Here is a 25,282-nt window from a genome sequence, read left to right as displayed (position 1 = left end):
TGATGGATGTTATCAAACTATTTCCCACTGGAACTCGAGAGTAATATTAACCCCCCACCCTAACCCCATCTGTGTGCATATTTTGTCGCCCCATTAGGAATATATAATTTGAAGCTAAAGCCAACGTGGCTGACTTCTCTTGTGCTCTGGATGTGCGTATTTTATAAAACAAAATGTCTTGGTAGACTTTACAAAACTTTGCATATATCCATGTCAACTTCCTTGTAGCCAAGGTGAAGTACGGGCCAAAACTTTGGGACAGTCGGCTATTGAGGTCTCTGTTGAGCAGGACAGGTAAAGTTGGAGGTTCACCAAGGTTATAGGTTGCGGCAGATCCGTGTCCACACAGTCAAAATAAAAAAAAGGCACGCCATCAATTTGATTGAACAATGGGTTTCAATGTGATAAATTGAATAAGTAAACATTTGAATGAATATTTAGTTGATGTTTATTTCTTAACGTTGCTTAAATTTGGACTCTGCTCAAGAATCGACAAGCATATACTTCAGTACCTCTTTTATTTTGAAGTCTCCGCCGGAGGTTGTATTTTACACTTAAGCTAGCTTATCAATTCGAATGCCAAAACTCCTTCCTTAGTTAGCAAAGACGGAAAGAAGAATCCGGGGGTAGTCTGGAAGAAACGGCATGTAGTTTACACCAAGCGTGTTACTTACAGTTTTTCTCGCTCGCCGTTGGTTTGCTCTGCTTCTTCACCGGAAAACTGCTTTTAACGTCCAGCCAACATCATGTTCCTGCGCGGATCTAAAAAGCGACGGTCCAACCGCTCGGTAGGTGCCTATTTTGTTTTTTGTTTTTTCCCGTACATTTATACCTTAATAACTTTCAATGTCATTTTGAATATCATCATCTTTCAGCACAAGGTAGAGTTTGGAGTGATTTAAAGCTTCCGAAGCATTTTCATTGTAAAAGCAGGCGTGAAATGAACTTTTAGTACATTGAAATCCAACGCAGAAAGCAGCCCAAGCGGAACTTCGTCCCACCTTCACCTGGCTTTTGTTTCCCTCCAACATTTTTTTCCTACGCTCGAAATAGGACAATAAAAAATAGAATCATCTATCTGCCACAGAGTCCCACATTCTTTGTTTCTTGGATCATGTCGAGTGCCTCAGGTGTAGTCAGAAGGGTGAATGTGCGTCATCTTTGTACCTGTGCAGGTTAGGATGGGGTAGCTGTTACCTGGACGTGTTTATTACCTTTGTCAAGCTTTCATGCCGTGTATTCAATTATGTTGTGGTTGGAATGCTGCTTTAAAAAGCAGCCTAAATAGTCAGGAGTTTAGTGACGATGGGAGAACACCTACGTCTGTTTTGACGTGGAACATCTGGCTCCGCATCTCTCCTGGACTACGTTAACGTCCAGGTGAGTTCAGTGACTGTAGATCCAGCTACTATTATAACTAACCTATACATTGAAATTAACATAGAATAGGTGCCTGTCTGACTGACTGAATGACTTTCAGGGTTAAAAAAAAAAAGTATTTCATGTTAATTTGTATAAATACTCCATCGTAACACAAAGCACACACCTGTTCCTACCTGTGCATGTAATAACAGTCCTTAAGAATTAATGAATGTCATGAATATTTAATGCAACACTCTCATTACACCAGCATTAGAAAAGTGAGGTTTAACTCATCTTACAGCACCATTGTTCAACACCTATGTATATATCTTTGGGGTTTTCCTGCATCTACAGGAAACAGTGTTGGTGACCAAAGAGATTTTGGTCTTCCACTAAAGGACAACCAGCAAGCCCAATATAATTATTTTTAACCGTTTTTCAAAAAGGGGTTCAATTTACTCTTACAAAAGTACAATTTGTTTGCAAAATGACTACAAATAACAGAAGAAGACATACTTCTGTTAAATAAGGTATCAAAGACTTTTCTTTAACTACACGCAGACCAGTCATGGTTATGCAGGTAGTCACTGGCCCAAAGACCCGTTAAGCCATGAAAAACCATTATCGTCTAACTTAAACAATTTTTAGACCTATGTGAGGCTCAGTAGGGATGAACTGGCTTTGTAATTCATGCCAGGATTTGAGATTAGAAATGATCTGCAGTTTAATTAAATGTGGTTAAATGGTTATTCATATTCCCCCTTTAGTGGAATGGGTTTCCTCTGAGTTAACTGGTAATTCTAAATTGGTTGGTTTAACCCTCTGATGGATCGAGGCATACCCCATTCCCAACCTGTTTCAGCTGGGTCAGCAGCCTTTACGACATTGAGCTGGTTAAGCGGTTAAGAAAATTGATGGAAAATTAAATGTCTTCCTTTTCTTGGCAATTGAAATACATTTTAGTCATAAATTGTCATGTAATTTAACAGCACTACACAAACATCTTAATTTATGTTCTGTTGTTTTTCTTGTAAATATTCTTCAAGAAATCTTCTGCGTAAATGTGGTGTAATCGACATTGAAATGTGATAAATAAGCCATAGACTGTAGACTTTGCTCTCCCACAGTGCAGCTTTGAACACATATTTGAACAAAAGCCTTTTGATTTAGGCTGGATTACAAATTTAATTAGTGTACATGATTTGAGAATAGAGACTATGTACACAGTAAGTAAACAAGGCCCTCAGCAACAATTTGAAACTCATGATTTCCTTGCCACAGTGTCTCAAATAATATATTTACTGAAGCACTCAAGTGCTGAAGTGATAGATTAGCCTCATTAGATTCAAATAGTTCCCATATGGCTCTCAAGTAGATGTAAATATGTAAAGAAACCCTACTCTGTCATTCAAGATGGCAATATCTTACTTTCCCTATTATTGATATAATGAATCTGCAATTTTATCTGCTAAGATATAACCAATTTAATATTGCTCTCAACTCCTTCTCAAATGACAGCTTGACAAATTTGACTATATGCTTTCTTATGCTACAATTATTTGGGATCTGAGAAGCTGCTGTCATAAGATAATGTGTACTGAACTTGCCTACTTTTTCCAGCAATAAAGATGTAGATGTGGTTATAGCTGAATTTCATTTTACTAAAAAATAATGAAACATAACAGAGGGAAAAGGGGAAGTGTCACAACTAGAAATCCCTTTAGCTGCCTTGGTTTGAGTCTTGGTGCAGTCACTTAATTCATGGTATTAGTAACACATGTGCTTTTTCTACTGTGACTGCAAAATCAGGGTTCAACATAACCCAGCTTGGGCCAAGTAAAATAGTATGCCAGGCAATTTCAGTGGCCTGTTCTGGCCAGTGACTGTGTTTTCACCAATTATAGTTGTACCTGTGAAGCAATGCCTTGATTTGCTAAAAGTTTATAATCAAAGTAAATGTAAGAGGGAAGGAAAGCAGGGTTTGTTACTGTCACAGGTAGACAGGTGGTTAGCTCGCTAGGTGGAAACTAGCGAGCTAACCACCTGCTAACTTCTAACTCCGTTAAATTAAATAAATTCTGTTTTCATGGATACCTGAATGTTAAACTTAATTGTAACACCTGGTAAAGCAGCAACACTGATCATTTTATTAAAGATGAAAGAATTTAGCCAGTTTTTACCTCCCAGTGATGCTGTGGTGTTCGTTTGACTTTGGGATCTGAAGAGACGGAGTTTTGGACCCAGATTACTCCAAGAGGCTCCTGACTACGGTAGCCGTAATGCTCAGACAATCCCTCAAGCGGTGTGGCTTCGTAGCTTACCAAAGTCATACTAGAACATTTTTTGACAGGATTTTGAGCGCCGTGTACCACATAAAATCAGTTCGAGGTCGACAAGGACAACCAGAATTCATATATAAGGCGCACCGGATTGTAAGGCGCACTGTCGATTTTTTTAAAAGAATATTAAAGGATTTTAAGTGTGCCTTATAGTGCGGAAAATACGGTAAACGTAGCAGAAAAGTGACAATGGTGCTGCAGGACTTACACACTCACTCACATTTACAGCTATAAGTATATTCATGCAATTGTAAAATGTAATTAGCACGAGTGCAAAGAAAACATTTAATTTCTCAATAAAAAGGTTGATGACACAACAATGATTATAATGCAGGTGTAATTCTTACAACAAAGAGCAACAAAGCAAATGCTCAAGAACATTTATTTTATATTTTTTAAATTTTTTTGCAGATTAAGATACATCTACTCATAAAGTCTGTTAGATTAGATCAGGCCAATCAGCAGTTTATAAATAAGTTAATAGTACCCCTGGGCCTGTAAAAATACATGAGGGGCCAGTAAAACTCAGATCCACAGGTCCCAGGGGACCAATGTGGGAAGGTGTTATGTTGGACACTGAAAATGTAGAATGTTTGAAGAGAGGTGCGTCCACTTAGCGTGCCAAAACCACAAAGGCGCCCGACCTGTGACCTTTCCTGTTAATGCTTAATCCATCCAACACCTCAGCGTTGAGGTCCAAAACCAACACCTAGTCATTCTCTCTTATGTGGGGAGCCATTTTTTTCCACTACCTCACTCAGCCTTGGTATGGGCCACATGATATCATTCAGATGTATTATTTATCCTTTCCTTTAAATTATTGCATGTAACCCCTGGCTTAGCCAGTGCTGTTGCATGCTGATGCCAGATAACAAAGCTGGCAGTCTTTCAGTTTGTCCATTACCTGGTTACATGCCACGTGATTAAACTTTATACCTACTTAGTGAAAACAAAGGACCTGATATGAAAAGTCTTGACGCCGCTCAAAGTGTGAACACATGATCCGCGCCCCCCTGGACTTGTGAATGTATTATTTACTTTACCCACACTCAGTTTAGAAGAAACTTCCTATCACCACTCCCATCACATCCTTCGCTCACAACACAAAAGGAAAACCTCTTTGTCAGGATGCAAACTTGACACTTTATCTGTGGTGGAAGCCTGAAAGAAAACACACACAAAACCTTCAGGTCTGTGTAGCCTTGATAAGACAATATAGAACTGACAGAGGCGTATTCAAGGCTGTGGGATAAAACTGTCAAACTGCAATAAATGCTCTTACCTGCTTCATTTAACTGTTGGGGTATCCAATAAGATGTTGGTGCTTTTTTCATCTTTTAATTTAGTTTGAATTTGCAACCATGGCTAATGGCATGGCTAATTTTAACCCTACTGACATGGTTGGATGCATGTTTGGATATGATTCCATGTTCTCCTTTTGGCTCATTTTTAGGTAATTTTAAGCTTTTCTCAGGATTCCTAATCCTTCTTTCTTAATTACTGTCTGCCCTTAAGTGAGTGAATAGTTATGCTTTAATGTTGACCCTCTAATCTGTTTTGTATAGTTCCAGTAAATCAGTTAATAAATTTCACTGCCTAGGGTGGCCACTTTGATATGTTTCAGTTAGTTTCCAGAGTGGATATGATCACCTAATTTGTATTAGTTAAAATCTTAAGTTTTAGTTTTTATTTGTTTGAATGAAAAAAGAAAGTTCCAAATGGTATAATGTGTGTATTACAGAACTTTGTGAAGGCAGTTCACAAACAGTCGTGTCAACATCCCAAGTCTCAATAAAGTTTAAATCATGTGTAATGGGTCTTGAGTCAAACACTCACAAAGCATGTGAGTGTTTGAATCAAGCAATCTGCAATTAGTTGTGGCAGATTGCTGTGCCCTCCTGGAGACTCGTTCTGCCACAACTGATTGGGGAGTAAGTTGAAATAGAAGAAAGGAAAGAGTGTGAAGAGAGACAAGGACAAGAAATAAACTATAGGAGAAAGAAGACAAACGTTCATGACATGAAAATTTGAAAAGTTGAGAGAGAAGAAGAAATGTTCATTGGTTCATGGAACGTCTCCCAGCAACCTATAGCAGCATAACTAAGAGATGGGGCGGGTTATCAAAACTTTTGATAAAATAAAACCCCCCAAATATTTTGTTTATAAACAAAAAGAGACAAATGTTCACACTCTGTGGCTTTATATAAACAATCCATAAACTGATTGGAGGATGTAATCACCTTGGTATCATCCATTACCAGGTTATGGAGCTGAGCGACTTAACCATTTTTTTTAGTGTTGCTAAACTGGGCACGACGATATAGGATAGCAACTCTTCAATCATAAGTCAGACCCTTCCTAAAGCAAATTCTGGTTAATCTTTTTGTTGTCTTTGTTTGTTTGTTTTTTCACAATTTCTCAGTAAGACTTAAAACTGAATATTTAAGACATAAGGTCATCGGAAAAGTGTTTACTGAGGTCACAGATCAAAGTTGGAGAGGCACGCTTTTTTATACACATTCATGGAACTGCACATGTTTTTGCAACCAGTCACCCAGTGCTGCCCAGTAAACAGACTATGGGTTTCATTCACATCTGCATTGTTCTTGAAAGTTACGTAGACTTAGAGTTCAAAATCTCTGTCCAACTTTGTAGTGTTGGCTCTCCATGTTTGTTGTTATTGGGGCTGAGAGACTATAATGTTTGTCAAATTACTTGTGTTACACCTTCAGACAACAAACGTTAAGCATCGGTTTCACTGGTTTCTCTTACCAAAAGTGAAATCCAGTAAGGAGCAAGAAAACATTTCTAAATCTGTTTTCTATTCCTCTGTGATGTTGATGTCACTTCTTAAAATTGGCCAACTAAGCAGTTTTTTTTGTGCACTGGCACAAGAAACTTTGTTAATCAACTTCTGCTTTGCTTAAAATATCAAAAGGGTGTCTGAATGGAGAGAAATTGCAGCGAAAGCATAAACATATAAAGTGTCATTTAATTTCTTAACTCTTTGAATTGAAAAGCAGTAACACCCTGTAGTATCCTGAAGTGTAATCATATCAGGTCAGCTACAATTTCCAAAAGCATTTTTATCCTCCAGCTATTCACTTTCATTCGCTGAAACCTTAATAAATGCAATATGTAGGGCTGCATTTGTACAACAGTGTTAGATGTACAGACCTTTTTTTTAGTGTGTGCCTCCAGGGCTCGGTCTGTCACTTTGTCAGTGCGACATCTCAGCCGTTCCTTCCAAAGGAAATAACAACTGACAGGTTCAGTCACCCAGAAATCATCTGAACGCTTCATTTAACCCGTCTTGTCACTTTTCATACCTGGCTTTGCTAACAGCAGTCCAAGCCAAGTTAAAGAGGAGATTAGCAAGGCAGCGTGGAGTAAAACTGATCCCAGTGTGTGTCATCGTGTTCTTTTTAAATGGCAAAGCTTTAAAAAAGGCATGCAAATTATAACTCGTACAGTAGTTCTGGATTAACTAGTTCCCATGAAGCTCTGTGCTGTCATTAGTGAAAATCCCTCAATATATCAACCCTAAAAACAGCTACATAACTCCTCAAACCATCTAATTTTTTAAAATTGAAACAACTTTTTTTTTTTAGTTTATGCCTCTGTGGTTTCTCTTCCACTAATAATATACTTTCAGCCCTCAGATGTCTGTTAGATAAGCGAAGTGAACTGATTAATAGTCAAAGTAATGTGCTGCAGTTTCTGAGATGGCTCATAAATATCTCAGCTTGGGAAAACAGGCTTAACGTGAATAACAATGATTATGTGGTTAGTGTGGCCTGAAAAATAAAGACAGGTGAACAGGCACGCACAGGTACCGTGTTGTATCACATATCTGCATTTTATTACTTCGCTTGTTAAACTCAGTGGTGTTGTTTTTTTTTTTTAATGTAGAATTTCAAACCAGTTGTGGCCAAAAAAAGTAAGAATCTCAGCAGAGGGAAAAACACTTAAGTAGCTTCCTTTTTGTTTACCAACCTGGGAAGAACTGTAAGCTTTCCCCTCTGTCAACAGTAAGCTCTTCTCAAATAAGATAGAGGTTGTGTATATTAAAGGACTAGAAAAAAAAGGTAGAGACAGAGTAACTATACTGAGAGGGAAAGGGTGCAGCTCTCATCCTGTGTCTGCTTCCTTCCTCCCATCTCTAAAAAGAGCTTTGTGTATGCAGTAAAGCTGCAGCAATAGAACTGAGACATGAAGCGGCTGATTTAGTGCTAAGCTGCGGAGTTGCCTTCAGCAATGCTCAGTCAGCATATTTGGCAGGAGGAATATTTGGGATTTAACTACCTGTCATGTATTCCTCCATATATTTCTGCAAAACAAAGAGCTTTGCTTGAACTCACTGTTGAGTTTAATATGTAACTGTGTGGCTGAGCTGAGCTCAAGTAAACAGGTTTTGTAAGGGGATCGTTATGCCAAATTATGGGTATCACTTACCGTTTTGTGTGTATTTTGTAACCTAGAAAATTAAACACCCACTGCTGCACTGATTAAAAACACAAACAGCTATAAGAATACTTTATTATGTACAGGCATGGCGTACCGGAGCACACAGTATCTACTCAAACGATCAGTGATGTTAGGTTTATGTGCCTTAAGTACAGTGTTAGTACAAATACAGTGTTAAGTACACATCACTGACTGTATATAAAAGATAGATGGGCTGGAGAATAGTGACCATATTTAGGCGAGTGGGTAGAATGCAGTTGTTGGGTAAAGGAAGCGAGCTCATTTAGCAAGCTGAATCCACAGAGCCCAAGACAGTTCTTTAACCAGGCTCTAAACCTGCTTTTTATTGCTTTTAAGTTGGAAGTATTAACATGTAAGTCATAGATGGTATAAATGTAGCCAGTAGGATGTGGCCCATTGATTTTTTTTGACCAAACATTTCAAAACCTCAGTATTAACACTTTGGCTGCTGCCATGTTGGTTTCTTTGAGTCAGAAATTACTATATTTTGGTGAAAGGGTGGCATGCTAAGCTATCAGCTAATGTTAACTAGAATAGAACATAGGCTATTCAAGGGCAACACAGACATCAGTATCTGCTAATTAGTCTGAAATAACTTCTACAAACATGGTTGAAAGGTCTGGTTTATGGCCCATTTAACTGACATGTTACATAGACAGCCATAGCAAAATCCACATTTTCACCTAAACTTTGAAAATAAAAACTGTCCATATTAGGGATTTCTCGTTAATATAAAAACCAGTCTTGAAACTCACCCCTAATTCATAGTGCCCAAACCATTTTTATACCTGGCTGTAAACCTCAAATAGTCACTAGAGGAACTGTAGTTTTTGTCACTTCACAGTTTGCTGCTTTATCTGCACTGACATGACACATGGATATTATGTCTATCTCTGCCACTTCAAGCTTGCAGTATTAGGTAAGATTTTGGTATAATGGGGTGGGGGGTATTAATAAACTGGTTAACACGAGTAATGACAGCCCACACTCCCCCCACAGACATGCTAAACTAAAGGCTGAAGTGATTGAATTTAAGAACATTCTGCTTGAGGCTTAGGTGGACTCGTTAGCTCACTCCGGTGTTGATGCTTTCCCTTCATGTCTAGCAAACACTCTATATCCTTATTCTTTTGTGTCTTTTGCCAAAAGACACAATTGAATCGTGTTCCAGTCAGAAATTACGTGAGCTAAAGTGATTTGTGTTTTTATTCAGAAGGAGGAAGAGGATCCAGACAGAGGCCAACCCTGTATGCGCTGCGGAGACCAGTGCCCCGGCTTCCGTGTCCATGGCTGGAGGTATGAACTGTAGGACTCTTAAACACTGACAGCGGTGCCTGTGAGCTTTGCAGGAAATGTTTGTTTCATACCGTAGAGTCATTTCGCCCTGCTGGACTTCAGAAGCAAAACAAAGTATAAAAGCAATGATTTTATGGCTGGTTTTTTTTTATGCCACTTTAGCTGGAAACGTGATTTATAGAAACATGACCCCCTTAGCTATTTAATCGTTTTGCAAACAAAAAACATGTATGCATTAAAAAGAAAAAGGTTTCATCTGAGTTTCACTTTTATCGTGACAGCAGGCAAGCAGGAGTGTCAAACTGATATATTTGTGTTTGTGTTCTTTGCACGTGTATTAAGAAGGATGGCATCATGTCAGCCAATGTAAAGGAGCTTAGCTGTGATCTATGTATGCAATGAGTACAGATCAGATATACATTAGAAAACAGCAAATATGACCCAGTCAGGGCAGCACATGATATTCACAGATCAACGCAGATCATCGCTTCTGACTCTGAGATACAGAAGATTCAGGGCTACAGACACATGTGTTATTAAGCTCTTATATTCATAACAGCAGCTTTAGTTTAACATTATTTCTTCATGGGGAAAAATAGAAGCATTACAGAGAAGTGGGATTAGCGGTAGGCCTCCTGTAACAAGTGCATTATGTCCAAACTGCAGTGATTTATACTTAAAGCATCATTAGGCAGAGAATTAGAAAAGACAAGCCTCTCCTGCAGCTCTACCCTCTGTTTTAAGCTCCTTCCACCAGATGAATGTATGGACATATGCATGTGCTTCTTCCAGACTAAAAATGGATCTAGTTAACCATTTGTGCTTTGCAATTCTTTGATTGGTCAAACTGTCCCAGCATAGGCTAGAGTTTTTTTAAACCTGAAAATGAGCATCAGGGCTGCTGGCATTCTAACTCTGACCTGTTACCATCCAGTCTTAAGTATATCTTTATATATTGAGTACATATTGATTCACTTGGGGGCAGGTGCCACCGTGCCAGTCAGTTTGGTGGATATGGGTCAGTTTGATGGAAAGGCTTGATTGTTATCAACTTAGACTGCTTAAAGATCAGGGATTTGTGCTCGCTGTACGGTTCTTATTTTTATCTTTCAGTTTCAGAAAATAGACCTGTTTTGTTGTTGTTGTTGTTGTTTGTTTGTTTTTTTTTTCTCCTGCATACTTTCTGCAAATAACAAATTAGCAAGATGCCATATGCTGCAAGGTATTGGCTGCAGTCACTTGTGCCTTTTGCATGAGTGCACAAGTACATCAGTTAGTGGTGCAATGGATCACTGTTGATCTGTGATCTGAACCGATCCCACTCCACGGTTCGGCACGCACGTGATTCGAAGATTCAAAAAAGAAAAAAAAGTATGTGTGTGGTGTGCGTGGTCAGTTTGTCAAGTGATAGTCATGGTCAGCGCTAGTGGTCCAAGTGGAGGAGCAGAGGAGTTTGGGGCATTTTAGCAGCCCTTTGCTGCCCGATCCCACCGGGCTAAAGCTATTACAAAAGCTATTGGGCTATAAGCTGCTGGCATGAGGCCGTATTCCGTTGTGCAAAACAAGCGGCTTGTACATATGATGAACGTGCTTGAGCCACGCTATTATATCCCGTTGCACATCCACTTCAGTGACAAGATCGTTCCAAGCATGTATGAGCAGGAAAAGTGTAAAGTTATGGGTGAACTGTCACAGGCATCTTTTGTTGCCCCAGCTACAGATGGCAACGGAAAGCTACGTGACCATGACCGCTCATTATATCACAGCAGAGTGGTAGATACAAAGCCCTGCACTGCCCTTTAATGCACCTTAATTTGGTTTTTATATAATTGCGTGGAATGAGTCTTGAGTTGAATGTTTTTAATGGGCAAAAAATACTTAAATTAATAAATGGAGAGTTAAAATGTTCTTATCTTTTTTCTTTTTTTGCTGACCCGAAAATTGATCCGATCCGTGACTTAAAACCGTGATCCGATCCGAACCATGAGTTTTTTGATCTGTCGCACCACTAACACCAGTACTATCAGCATCAATACATTGCCTACCACACCTTTGCCAGCCAGAGACCACAGATGATCAATCAGATTTGTGACTGAACTCATTTTAGCATTACAGGGCAGATACTGGTTGAACTTCGAGGCGAGTTAATAAAATAGACTTTTGGGGTAAAAACTAATTTTCTGTTGTATAAATCCTCTGAGAGGTAACATTTTATAGACACAAGCGAAGCTGTACTCAGCAGGGGGATAAATGTTTTCATACCATGTCGACATTGTGTTCAGAGGGTTTAATTTGTCTTATTCGTACTTTTTAAACTGCCGTATACCTCTTTTACTTATTTGTTCAGAGTTGTTAAACACTACCAAAGTCCCTCCTGATGAACAATTCAACCTCCTCTGTCAGGTCTGTTTTTGTGTGCTTTCTTTTTAGCCCCTCTTTCCTTGTCCTCTCTCTTTTAGTCCTTTAGTGTATATCCAGCTGGTGGGGTCTCTGGTTAGTCTAATCCTGTCAATCTTGCTAATAAGATTAGGCCTTACTGCTGTGATAGCAACCCTCTCAACCACTTCAAACCCCCCTCTGTCTCTCCAGTTTCTGCTTTTCAGTGCACTTTTCCTTTTTCAGATGGGACTTTTGTGTTTCATTACGCTTTAATGTATGGAATAAAAACAGAGGCTGCTCCAGCTCGACAAATACTACAAAGCTAAGGGTTACTGCTTGTTGTTCACATTATTTCAGAAGTTAAACATTAAAGAATGAGTCACTTAGAAGGAAACTAGGTGATTCAACTACGTTGTGCTGTGTTTGGTGCTTACAGACCCAGAAACTCTTGAGGATGATCACAGGGTTTGACACTGACACACAAGATTTATTCCTGATAATGAAGGCTGCATTTATAACCCCTAATGTGTACTACATGGTTGAGACAAACTGGCCTCGTGATGAGAGATTAAAACAAAAGGCAGGAATGTGTACTTCATAAAGCCAAAAGCCTGTAATTTTATCTTTTTTCTTTTTCAGTTTTCTCTCTATTCGGGTCAAGACAAAAGCTTAGAAGTTAGCACGGAATCTGAAACACGTGTGCCGCACTCTACCATGCACGTTGATCTGTTTACAGTGCATTTAATCTGTGTAGCATTAACAAAATGCTGTAGTTCATTGTTTACGTTTCTTCATTACTCGTTTGGCTGATGGGCAGATCCGAAATGACATTGGGTGAGCTGACAAGGATAAATGTCTTGTTTAGACGTTGTAAGTCTCTTAGGCGATCCAGGAGACTGAAAACATGAAAGTGATTAAATGATTGAGATTTATAGGGGTCAGTTTTTAAGACCTCGGAGTCTGGCACTAATTGCATCTGTCTAAATAACCAATTTAAACTCACACCTTTGCTGATGGAGAAGATCTTCCAAGTGACCACAGGCTCAGCTGCTGATGCTCGGTGAGAGGGAAGTGATCCATCTTCATCCTGAGCTTTATCAGACACAGCTTAAACTGAGGTGGGGGCAGATGGTGCTTCCGCTGCCCAGCAGCAAGTGAATTGAGTTACTTTTGACCCACAGGTCCCCAACACGCTTCAGAAGTGTTCAAAGTCGCCATTGCTATTAGTCTGGGTGGCCATGCGGCAATTACTCTGTCACTAATTAGTGGCAGGGAGTTATGGGAGGAGGCCCATCTGCTTCTTAGAACCAGATCTGTGGAGAGTTCACAGTTCCCTGCTGCAGGTATAGATTATCACACCAGCAGCAGCATTTTAAAGAGTTATCATATGGCTGCTATGCTAGATCCCTCACCAGTTTTAATAATATATGCTGATTTATAGGTTCACTCACAGTCTGGATTAGAATGATTTATTTTTTCACCAGTTTTTATCTTTTTGTTTACAACTGTTTTAAGTTAGTTTCCAGTAGGTTTCCTCATTTCATTTCATTGTTTTTATCTTCAAAAATGTTCAGTTTTACTTTACTTTTGTTGTTATGATATGGTTGTTACTTTATGGATTGTTGTTAACTACTGAAAAATACACACTTTTTAAAAAATTTTTAGTTAACTATAATTTCCTAGATAGACTGCTTGAAGTTAGTTGTAGTGGGGCAAATTTGTCAGTATTGATTAGTCTTCTGATTATCTTCCTGATCAATCATATTGCCATTAAAGTGCAAAAGAAACAGGTAAAGCAGTAGTAAAGTAAATTTTTGTTTTCATTTATTTATCTGTGTAACCATCAAAATGAAAACATAATCTCTGGACTATAATATGAGCACCAAGTGTTTAGATTTAAGAAGCAACAGTGAGGTCAAAAATAGCTGCAGATTGATTTGTTGTCAGTAGACTAAAGGGATAATCTAAAGTTTGTTGAAGCACCTCTGATGACTCAGATGCTGATCCTGAAAAAAAAGAGAAAACAGATCATTCCATTAAAAGATTGTAATCACGCTGCGTCTTCTTGAGCAATCATGTTTTTCCTGGTATTCATTCATCATTCATCTTCACCAAAGTCGGATGAGCCGCTATGACTTCGGAGATGTGTCGTGACTTCAGAGACCATGAGCCATGCTGTCGGTTTGATATATCACTAGAGACACTTTGTACTCATGCATGGCCATCTTGATCACATAACATTATAAATACTCCACTCTACAGCACAGCATTGCTCACAGGATCAAAATCTGCTCCGCTTATGATTAATAACTGCATCCAAGCTACAGATAGATCTGTTATGAATCAGTTACAGCAGTCTGGTCAGGGGCGGAAAGACGCAGTGACTTTATGCATCGTGATTGTCACTTGATGTCTCATATCTTCAAAGGCAGCGTGAGTAAATTGAGAGGCTTAATTGAAACGTTCACGGCATGTGCACTTTAGCTTATCTTTGTGGGCAGATTTAAAAGTCACATGGCTTGTGTGTACTTTGAGATCTGTGTTTACATTTTGTGTAGTGTATGGTTCCGTTCAGAGCCTTTTGTTTGCGCCTACTATCGGGGCGGAGGAGCGTGCGAGTGGGGGCTATAGGGGGACATTGAAAAGAGCTGCTCAGACAGAGAAATTATCAGATGGAAAGGAGCTGCCATAGAATATCCTGCTCTCACTGACAGACAGACGGCAAGGCAGTAGGAACCTACTGGATGCAAGAACAGAACAAGTCTGCATGGGACTCCATCAACAGGCCAAACCGGACTAATTTGTCATGGTTACAACAGGTAATGAAGAAACCAGATTTTACTGTTAGGATTAGACAGAAAAGAAACTCAAATAATAATTAAGTTGGGAGATGTGAAGGAAAATGCTTTTAGATGATTGTTGTTCCTTAGTCTGACTTTATGTTGTTTTGTACACTTTGTAAAATGATCTGTATAGTGTGCAGTATGAGGTCATGTACAGATACTGCTGTTACTCAATCCCTCCTTGTACACAACTGGCTTATTATATATCGCGCATTACCTTTTGAGGACATGGTAACATAATAGAAGGGCGGCTTTATTTAAAGACTTAGAAATCAGTGATAGTGCAGGGTAAAGTTTTACTGGCTAACCCAGTAACCAAAGGGAAGAAATTGTAAATCATTATTTTAGTTTTTTTATCTTTCCATTTAATCATTCTGTCGGTGGAAAAACACACACTTCTTATCTGTATGTTTTCAGTCAGACTATTAAGTCCATTTAGTATTATTCAGTTGCTATAGCCAGTAATACAAACAAAAGATACACCATTAACAATAACAGAATCAGTTTTACCGGACGTATCGGTGATCGTGATTTGGCTGGCTAAAGCAACTTTAGAGGCAGACTGTGAAAGCGTCATCTGCCATGTCTTAATAAAAACAAACTAACTTTTTCTTATACATGTAAGAAAAACCCACCAAAAAACTGCACATTGGCTTCTTTTGTTAGAAACTGTTGAGTGGTGTGTTTCTTGTTTGCATGCAGTAGTTGCACTTGGATGAGTGCTGCATTTTTCTTGCATTTAAAAAGTTTGGGCACAGCACTACATTTTTTTTTTAATCACCGGGATTTTTAACCAGTTTAAGTGGTATCATTGAATCAATCTTAAAATTCATTTAAGCGGCAGACTTCTGTTAAGTAAGGCAAAACTCACAATATGTAACCCAATCAAAAACCCTCAGTGCTTTTTGCCATTTGCAAAATAGCAGCCAACAGGGACCATTGCAACTCTCAGCAAGGGACATTGCAGAACCTGCTCTAAAAATGTCATGCAAGTATTTTTGACTGGATGTTGTCTCTTTTGGTCGTTCTTGGTAGAAGTTTTGACTCATCAGTGCTCAACGTGGCGCTGCACATATCCAGAGGGGACAGAGCGCAGATGTGTTACATCAGAGGCTTGTGAATCAAGTAATAGAACAGGACAAGGCTCAGCACCGCACAGCTTGGTAAATGGCACTGCTGAAATAGCCCTCAGTTTGTATGTTTCTAAAGTCATGATCAAACAACTACTTGCAAAAGAGCCATAAAATGGGAATGTTTTAGAAAAGCTTCCTGAGTTTCTGTACGATAACTGCAGATAACCATATACTGGGGTTATTGCCTTTAGATTTATGGTTGTATATTTACAGGGCATTTGGAACATGTGCATGTACCCTATATTTGTATAAAAGAAGAAAGGCACTACTAGACACTACTATCACATTTCTGTAGCCTGTTTTTTATTTCAGTCATACAGTTTCATCCAGCAGAACAGAAATCTTGCTAAAAAAAATAAAATAAATCACCCTTTAAATGAGTTTATAAATGTAAACAAATGGATATTCCAATGATCTGTGACAATGTGTGTAAATAAAAGACAAAACAATGGGCTAATATCAGACAGAATGTGTTTTATCAAAGTGTAGCATATGTCAATAATTTGGCGTGTGCATCTGTTCAAACAGGGACCCTAATTTGGTGAAATAGCTGCAGAGGCATTTGCACAGAGAGGCATAATTTGAGATTTTCCTGTAATACCTTTATACCCCACATACTTCCAAATTGGCTCTTGTCTCGGTAACTGTAGGTTGCATGTGAGAGTTAGCACCTGCTTGTAATTAAAGCACTTGCTAATGCTTTCGTGGTGCGCAGACTGCTGGTGGTACTGGTGAAGTGAGAGGGTGGAGAATCTACCATCTGTGTCCCATAGTGCCAGGTCACCTGTTGAGCATCTTCATTCCCCTAACCTTTTATTTGCATAGGAATCCACATAAATACAGCTGGGAAACAGATTTGTGCCACGGTAGCTTAGCTTAAGCTCTCTTGCTGTGTTTATAATTATTTATATTGGTGCTAACTGCTTGGCAGCCATGTGCATAGAACATGCCAATGCAAGACAGCTGCATATACTGAATGTGCAGTTCTGGGCCTGAGAAAAGGAACTGGAATCCCATAGAAGTACTTCTCATCTCTGTTTTGTCAACCATTCAAGAATTACCTTGTGTTGGGTAAAGACATGCAGTGATTACTGGCTGTCACCTGGATGATTTTTATGAGGCAATTGATTAGAGGTGGAGTGCTCATGCATTTTACAAGCAGTTGTGCGATGGTGTGTGCGGGCTTTTTGGTCGTGTGGGGGTTGGGCGCTGATATAAAGCAGCTTTGTGACTTGTGAACTTGAGCCACAAGTGCCAGCTGGCAGACTGTTATGCAATCGCAACAGAGATGTACACATGCAATACATGCTGCTTATGGACATATTGTTCAATCTCCAGAAAACAACAACAAAAAACGTGACACCCACGCCTCACTGTTAGCCCAGGGCACTTTATTCTGACTCTACTGGTCCCACACACAGGCACACCCAGCACCAGATTGATTGTAACAGTCTGAGGACAAGATGGGTTGTAATACGAGGCTGAGGGAGATTATTGCTCCCGTCTTCACCTCCCAGTCCTAACTGCCCCGGATTGACAGCTAAGCTTATGCCAATGACCTGATTTCCTGCTCGTTTGGTAGAAAAATACTCTGGATGTGCTGGCGCTGATGCAGGTCCTGTAAGATCTTGGTGTAATGAGTGCATGAACTGGTCTGAGATAGTGATCTGTAGATTGCGTAGCCCCTAATCAGATTGTGACAACTATTGTATTAGTAATTTGTGACGGCAGGGAGTCTCGCAGAGTGTGTAGGCCGGTTTGTGACGTAATGTTTCCAACGCAGCGTGTGTTCATAAATAATATGGTTATGCACAGTGGGAGTGTCTGCATTAATGTGGCCTAATCCTAATAAAAGTCTGGCTTAATTAAATGTTTAATATGTTTTAATGGTCACAGTGAAAAAAATCTAATGGATACACCTGAAATCAGGTCAAAAACATTGTATTTTACACCTGGCCACTCAAAGATCCAGGAGAACGCTTGGAGTTGTGTTTACCAAGATTTTTGACATTGGTTCAGTTTTGCCTGGGTTATAAATCAGTTGTAAAGTCCTCGGGAACATCTCTGTCTCCACAGGAAGATCTGTGTGCACTGCAAGTGTGTACGAGAAGAGCATGCTGTGCGCCCGGTGCCGGGGCAGCTGGAAAAGATGATGACAAAGCTAGTATCTGACTTCCAGAGACACTCCATCTCTGATGACGACTCAGGCTGCGCCTCCGAGGAGTATGCATGGGTTCCACCTGGGCTCAAGCCTGAACAGGTAACAATCAGGGTGCACAAGAGAAGTCGAGACATAAATTAATGCTGTGCAGGCCTACGTGATGCTCATTTACTTGGACATGTTCGTACATAGACTGGTTGTAAATTAAATTGCTCTATATTTGATAAGTGGGTGTTTATATTCTCTATATGAGCATAATTGTCTTGTCATTCAGGTTTACCAATATTTTAGCTGCTTACCAGAGGACAGGGTGCCTTATGTGAACAGTCCAGGAGAGAGATACCGAATCAAACAGCTGCTGCACCAGCTTCCAGCCCACGACAGTGAGGTAACATCTCCTTGACTCTGACTTTGGATGCTTTAGACTTTAATATAGGGGTGACATGCCTTTTTTAGTTTAAAAAAGCAACAAAGAAAATCAACAACTAACCGTATTTCTTTTTATTAAGCTTCTTTCTTTTAATTTTTCTTTTTTGGGTGATTGGTAGGTAAAGAGGAAATTCGCAACTTTTGGAAAAAGTAAATTATATTTTAATCTCTTCCTATAGTCATTTTTAAAGCCAGTTATACAATAAAATAGTCTGTTAATCCTTAATAATGGTCCTTCCTGCTTCAATTATACAACAAATATATTAAAGAAAAGAATGAAAAGGTTTCACAGCTGCAACACATGAATGTCAGCTTTAACAGAGAAATATATTTCTTCAAAATAAATACAGGGGACATGCATAACGCAGACTCTTACTTGCTATCTTTTGGTTTGGGATGAGAGTTTTACACTTTACTGTCATTAAAATAATTGACAGATAAATTGTTAATGACAGTCATCATACATACATACTTTAGGTCTAGTTGTTTGAATGCTGATGTGAGTTTCTGTGTCTTTTTCAGCCCCAGTACTGTAATTCTCTGGACGAGGAGGAGAAGAAGGAGCTGCGTCTGTTCAGTCAGCAGAGAAAAAGAGAAAACCTGGGGCGGGGCGTTGTAAGACTTTTCCCAGTAACTATGACTGGAGCAATCTGCCAGCAGGTAGAGATTTTTTTTTTCCTGTTGAGGCCAAAATAAAGTTCTAAACAGCAGCACCTCACATATGAAAGCATAAAAAAAAGCACGCCCGAGTCATGTAGAATGAAGTCAGTGTAGGTGCAAGTAGATACAAGCACAGCTCAGGGGCCACATGATTACAGGGCTGTGGGAGTAAATTGCTGTGCAACCTGGAGCATTTACCATTTTGTCAAAGGATATACCACCTAACTTGCTTCCCTCTGCACCACCCCCCACCCATCTATTTTTCCAGTGTGGCAGACAGATCTGCGGGGGCGATATAGCCGTGTTTGCGAGTCGGGCAGGACACGGCAGCTGTTGGCATCCTCAATGTTTCCAGTGTGCCTCCTGCAGCGAACTGCTGGTCGATCTGATCTACTTCTACCAGGATGGACAGATATACTGCGGTCGGCACCACGCTGAAAGGCTTAAGCCCCGCTGCCAGGCCTGCGATGAGGTGATTGTCTCCCCAAAATCCTCTTGCTTTTTTTTTTTGTTTTAACATAAAATCTCAGCAACAACAGTATTAAATGTTTTTAAATGTTTTCCACAGTAATGTATTTTATTTGTATACATGAGTGCATGGAAAAGGGGGAGTGTGCACACTTGTGTTATTAAAGAATTATATATACGAGGTGTACAAGGAAGAGTAGACTTACTTTAACAAACAATAGCTGCCTCTCCACGGCCACACGCCAGCTCTATCATCCTGGAGAGAAGTTGGTGATGATAGTCTTTGTTCGTGTCCAAAGCCTGCGTGAGCTCAGTGTCGGTGCACCACCTGCTGCTACTTCTGGTTAGAGTGGCCCGCTAGCTAGCAGCGAATCTATAGAGGAGAACAAGAGCTACAGTAACAGCTGCAGCCCAAGATGGTGGAGTTTGAGTCCATCCCCAGGCAGCTGAATGAGAATGAGCCAGCAAGTCAGCATAATGTCATAAAACATGACGTGAATGGGTGAAACATTAGTGAGTTAGCAGTGACTCAATTAGTCACAGGTGGCATTGTTCTCCAACACAAATAAAAAATGCCAAGTTGCTAAATGCTCTTGAGGCTATTAGTATAACTGGGAAGTTACACAAAATAGTTTGTTGATGTTTTTTTACAGGTTTGTGGAAGTAAACTACAGTAGGAGAGAAAAACATACAGTTATGCCCTTAATTTTTTTGGACGAAACACAATTTTTGTATTTTTTCCCATCTGTACACCACCACAGTGGATTGTAAATAAAACAGTTAGCGTGTGATTTAAGTGCAGACGTTCAGCTTTAATTAAAGGGGTTTAACAAAGAAATTAATGTTAACTTTTTTTGGAATCACACACATTTTTTACATACTCCCCACTTTCAGAGGCTCAACATTAATTTTAATTTTAAATATGAAGATTTGTTTCTATACTTGGATAAAGTGTAAAAAAATGACTGCCTTAGGGGAATCAATGGACATACCAAATTCTGTTTCCTGCTTTTAGATTCACTGGCAGGCCTTTACTGCTGCTGCCTTCAGTTGCTGCTTATTTGTGGGTCTCTGAATTTAGTTTTGTATTTAATAACTGAAAATCATGGTCTGTTGGGCTGGAATCAGGTGATTCTTAGGTGATTTTTAATGCTTTTTTCATGCAACATCTAATCTGGCCTTCTTGTTCTTGATGGTTGCCATTGTTTTGGAAACTCTGTATTTCCATTCATAAAGGTTTCTCTCAGTTGTAAACTTTGATGTACCCATGACCTTGATGTCTGGGATTGCCTGGATGTTATGCAGGTGTTTTTCTTAACCATGGAAATAATTCTGTCATCGTGCAGTTTAGTTGTCTTCTGTGGTGGAACAGGTTGTTGATTTGGCCACTTGTTATGATGGCCTTCCTCACTTGCATTGACATCTCTTTGGGCCTCATAAGTAAATTTATAGTGAAAAGCTAAAGTACAAATTCAAGACTTTGAATTAGCTTCAGATATTATGTCTGCTTCATTTGTCATTAAATAATAAGGGACATAAGTGTGCATGACTTCAGAATATCCAGTTCAAATATCTTTCCTTTCTCATGTAGCCATTCCCAGATTGGCTATTGTTTTATTTTAGCGTTTCCCAGAACCAGTGCATGCTATTTGTAGAATTTTCTGTTGGTGTCTTCTGGTTTTGAATAGCTCATCGCTGTGACTTAAGGGATTAGTTGAGATAGTTGACAAATGGATCTACCACAACTGACCTACAACTGGCAGTTAGACCCAGGGAGTGGCTAAGCCTACAAACAGAACGGCACTGATTGGATATTTTGTACTCTGTTTTGTTAACCTAGTTCTTCTAAAGTTTACTTACTTCTGTACCTGTGAAATTACCTCTCTGTCTCTCACTTTCTTTTAAACCTAGATTATTCTAGCAGATGAGTGTACGGAGGCTGAAGGAAGATATTGGCACATGAAGCACTTCTGCTGTTTTGAATGTGAGGCTGCTCTGGGCGGCCAGCGTTACATCATGAGAGAGAGTCGACCGTACTGCTGCTCCTGCTACGAGTCGCTGTACGCAGAGTACTGTGATACCTGTGGAGAACACATAGGTACTGACCTAAGTTTAATAAATTAAGTTTTTAGTGAAGCCATGTTTTCACATTACCAGCCTAATTTGTATATACCAGCAATGTAAGTGTTTATTTGTCTTTAATCATTCCATCTTTTTGACGTCACTATTTTATAATATGCATAGTTTTAGCAGGTTGTTATTCATTATCAGAGCCTACAGAAGGACTTATAATAATTTACTAATATATCAAGAAGGGCAGCTAGAGACTGCACACCTCCACCATGCTGGAAAATTAAAAAATCAGCATGCATGAATTAATTAAAAAATCTGGATCTGGATTAGTTTGCAATACTTGCCTGACAGGATGAAGATGATGTCTGCCTTTTTTAAATTGTGAATCATTTTAATAACAGCTCTGCATCATTGTAACGTGATCTCCTGTATGCTAAAGAGACCCTTTGAGTGAGAAAGGTGTTCGCTGTGATGAAGCAAAGACACGTCGTGATACTTTCAGCAAACTTTTACATGTATCCCGTAAGCAGATATTCTGATGATGGTATATTCTTACAAAGAAGCCTGTAATACACCCTATTCGTTCTCTAAGGGCACATCACTCGCATCACTAATGTCAGAGTTCTAAAAAGTAACTACTGACCGATAGTATAACGTGTTATGCGTGTTATGTTAAATGTGCTCTGAGGTAATAAAGATTGATTTAAAAATTCCACAGCTGACACACAAATATTTCCTCAGGTATCGACCAGGGTCAGATGACATACGACGGTCAGCACTGGCACGCTGTGGACTCGTGTTTCTGCTGCGCCCGCTGTCAGCTACCTCTCCTGGGGCGTCCCTTCCTCCCTCGCAGGGGCCTTATTTTCTGTTCCAGGTCCTGCTCTCTGGGAGAAGACCCCAATAACTCTGATTCCTGCGACTCTGCCCTGCAGAGCAGATCGCCTCACCATAACAGACGGTATGGGACAGCAGAGAAACACCACAAGCTACAGTGTGGTTCTCCACTGCAGCCACTAGAGGGCATCAACCCCATTATAGCGCCTGCAAAAGACTGCATTCATACTGCAGTGGAAACCAGAGGTGAATAATGGTGGAGCTGTTGTGCAGTGAGTTCACGTGGATTATGTTTTTGTGCTTATTGTAACACATTTATTTTCTCTGCTTCTTTCAGGTGTCCACTGCACTGCTCCAGTTCAGAATGGAGTTCCTTCACCCAGTCATCATCCTCGTCAAAGAGGCTCGTACTCACCTCTTCCACACATTCATTTAGGAAATGGCTTAGGTCCTTCTTGGCCCAGTGACATTCCACATTACAGTTTACTTCCAGGGAACTGTGCTATCAAACTTCCAGGCAGTAGTCCCCAGCCCGAAGGAGAGCTAAATGGAAGTACTGGACTAAGTGGTCTTAATTCAAGAGGAACCTCTACTGAAATTGACTGTAGGACTTGGGTGGAAAAGACAAATAAAGTTATGCAAGGTATCAGAAACCACTGATACTGGCACGACTATTATATCCTTCTTATAACCTTTTTTTCATTGTCTCTTAACTACAATATGTCTTCTATTTTTCTCTCTTCAGCAAATCCTCCTCAAAAGAACTCTCATGTGAACAAACTCATTTCACCTGACTCGCCTCCTCTTCCTCTGGACAACCCCTCGGTCCTCCCACCTCCCCTGCCCATGAAGTCTCGTGACTTGTTGCCCCGGGATTCACCTTCACCAAAACTCCAGCAACCAGAGGACAGACGCTGTGACTCTCCACCCCCGCTGACTCGCAGCAACACAGCCAGAGTCAGCTTCAGGGAGCCAATCAGCAGCAGCTACTCTATGGACGAGGATGAGGATGAAGATGAGAATAAGGAGGGGCTGCAAGAGGGTGAGGAAAACCAGGAGGATGAAGATGAGGGGGAGGGAGGTTTCGGAAGCAGGTTACATCTGAAGAAAGGCGTCCCCCCACACATGGATCTGCTGGGTATGTCTTCAGGCACTTTGAATATTAACTCGTTCCAATTAAGTTTTCTTTTGCGTGTGTTTCTCATAGTTACTCATTCTTTTTATTCCAGATGGATCCTCGTACCAGCAACGCCATTTAAGGCGAGGTTGGGGTCGTTCCCGCATCCCTTCAGACCCTGCTCTACACCAGGGGTCAGAGAGGCGATCTCAACGCTCGCGATCCGACAGGCCCAGGTTGGACTCCCTGGACTGGAGAGGCGAGAAAGACAGAGACAGCCGAGGCAGCTCCAATGGTTCTTCTCTGACTCTCCATCCGGGACAGTACAAACACGAAGACTGCTGTTCTACCTGCTCTTCATCCTCAGATTCAGAGGAAGAGGGCTACTTCCTGGGACAGCCCATTCCTCTACCCCCGCAACTTCGAAAGCAGCCACCCGAGGAGGGCAAAGACGTAGGCGGAGAGGAGGGGAAGGAGGGGCAGAGGGACTTTGGCCTGAGGGGCAGCATAAGGCGGAGAAGAGCTCACAGCCTGGGTGCAAAGGATAAAGATAAAAACTGTGCTATTTCCTAACCACAAACAGCTAACCACGTTAAAAACACAGCATGTTATTTTTTTAGATTATGGTGCACAAGAAAAAACGAATGACCATCATCATTCTGATGTTTATCGTCTTTGTGACAGCGATGTAATGTCAGATCGAGATGACATGTTTAGACTTATCCAAGGGTGAACCACAGCCAAAGTTCCTGACTTAGCAAAGGGAAGCAAAATAAACCTGAGAGAAGTCACTGCCTCCCGTTGACGTCTCATTTTGAGGTGAATGAGTCATGCAGGCAGGGATGAATGGAGCAATGTGGAGTCATTATTTGTTACACACCTTTGTAAGTTTGCTCATACTTGTTTGAACTGAACTTTGCAAAACACTACCATAACACACAGTAACACATGTAACCTGGGGCCAGTTTTACAGACAAGCTTTCACTGTTGTTTAAATGTGCCTAAATGATACAGTGTAAATTAAAGTCAGGCTCATGTATAAAGCTGAGGGGCCATCTCAAACTGCACAGCTAACTGTAGAAAGCGTTTTCTCTTCTGGAAAAAATGGAAGATATAAAGGATGATTACTTTAAATACAACACACAAGTCAAGCTCAGGATGCAACCATGAACCCACAATATTAGAGAACCCACAATATTAGAGTGAGTCCAAGGTTCCCATATGAGCAGGCACTTGACAACAGCGAGGAGGAAGAAATCATAACCAGGATCAGGGTGGAGCAGTTGTGTGGTGCAACCAGTTTGAGGTGTGAGATGAAAGAGAAGAGGAAAAAGATGTTTGTAGAGAGGTGAAGACCAACAAACAATAGAAAACACAAACAGAGCGCGGTTAAAAGTTAATGACATGCGACAATGGCTTATAAACATGAGGGGAGTGGAGAAGAAATGGTAATGCTCATGTAAAGTCCCTGAGGGAAGTCCTGATGTATGGTTCTGGATTAACCAGTTCAGCCTTAATTACAAATGTAGAGAGGGTGTCTGTGTCCTGAACCCTCTCACTCCTGGAGGCTGCATCTAAGTTATATCCAACTGACTTAAGAGCAAAGTTAAGATGGGACAAAGACTGCAGACCAGGCAAAAATATCTCTGTTAAACTGGCTCCAGCACATTTTGTAAAAAGAATATATTTTTATGTCT

General features: G+C 40.2%; 1 protein-coding gene across 3 annotated transcripts; it reads left to right on the top strand.

Annotated features, from left to right (window-relative positions):
* The first annotated feature begins 505 nt into the window (after positions 1-505).
* Positions 506-24,379, top strand: prickle3 (prickle homolog 3). 3 transcript variants are annotated; one of them, XM_085144806.1, is made up of 11 exons: positions 506-788; positions 9,406-9,485; positions 17,917-18,100; positions 18,276-18,389; positions 18,953-19,090; positions 19,359-19,562; positions 21,470-21,656; positions 22,373-22,714; positions 22,806-23,111; positions 23,214-23,606; positions 23,698-24,379. In XM_085144806.1, the coding sequence occupies exons 1-11, from the start codon at positions 747-749 to the stop codon at positions 24,156-24,158; spliced, it is 2,451 nt and encodes an 816-aa protein (XP_085000932.1). In that variant the 5' UTR covers positions 506-746; the 3' UTR covers positions 24,159-24,379. The 3 variants fall into 3 exon arrangements, with proteins under 3 accessions (XP_085000932.1, XP_085000931.1, XP_085000933.1); XM_085144805.1 differs by having other exon boundaries at positions 517-788; positions 9,403-9,485; XM_085144807.1 differs by lacking the exons at positions 506-788; positions 9,406-9,485 and adding an exon at positions 13,448-14,683.
* Positions 24,380-25,282: the final 903 nt, after the last annotated feature.

The sequence above is a fragment of the Neolamprologus multifasciatus genome, chromosome 20 (assembly GCF_963576455.1).
Source record: "Neolamprologus multifasciatus chromosome 20, fNeoMul1.2, whole genome shotgun sequence".
In the NCBI taxonomy this organism is placed as follows: Eukaryota; Metazoa; Chordata; class Actinopteri; order Cichliformes; family Cichlidae; genus Neolamprologus; species Neolamprologus multifasciatus.
The sequence above is the reverse complement of the archived record's forward strand: the minus strand, read 5'-3'. Positions and strand labels throughout refer to the sequence as shown.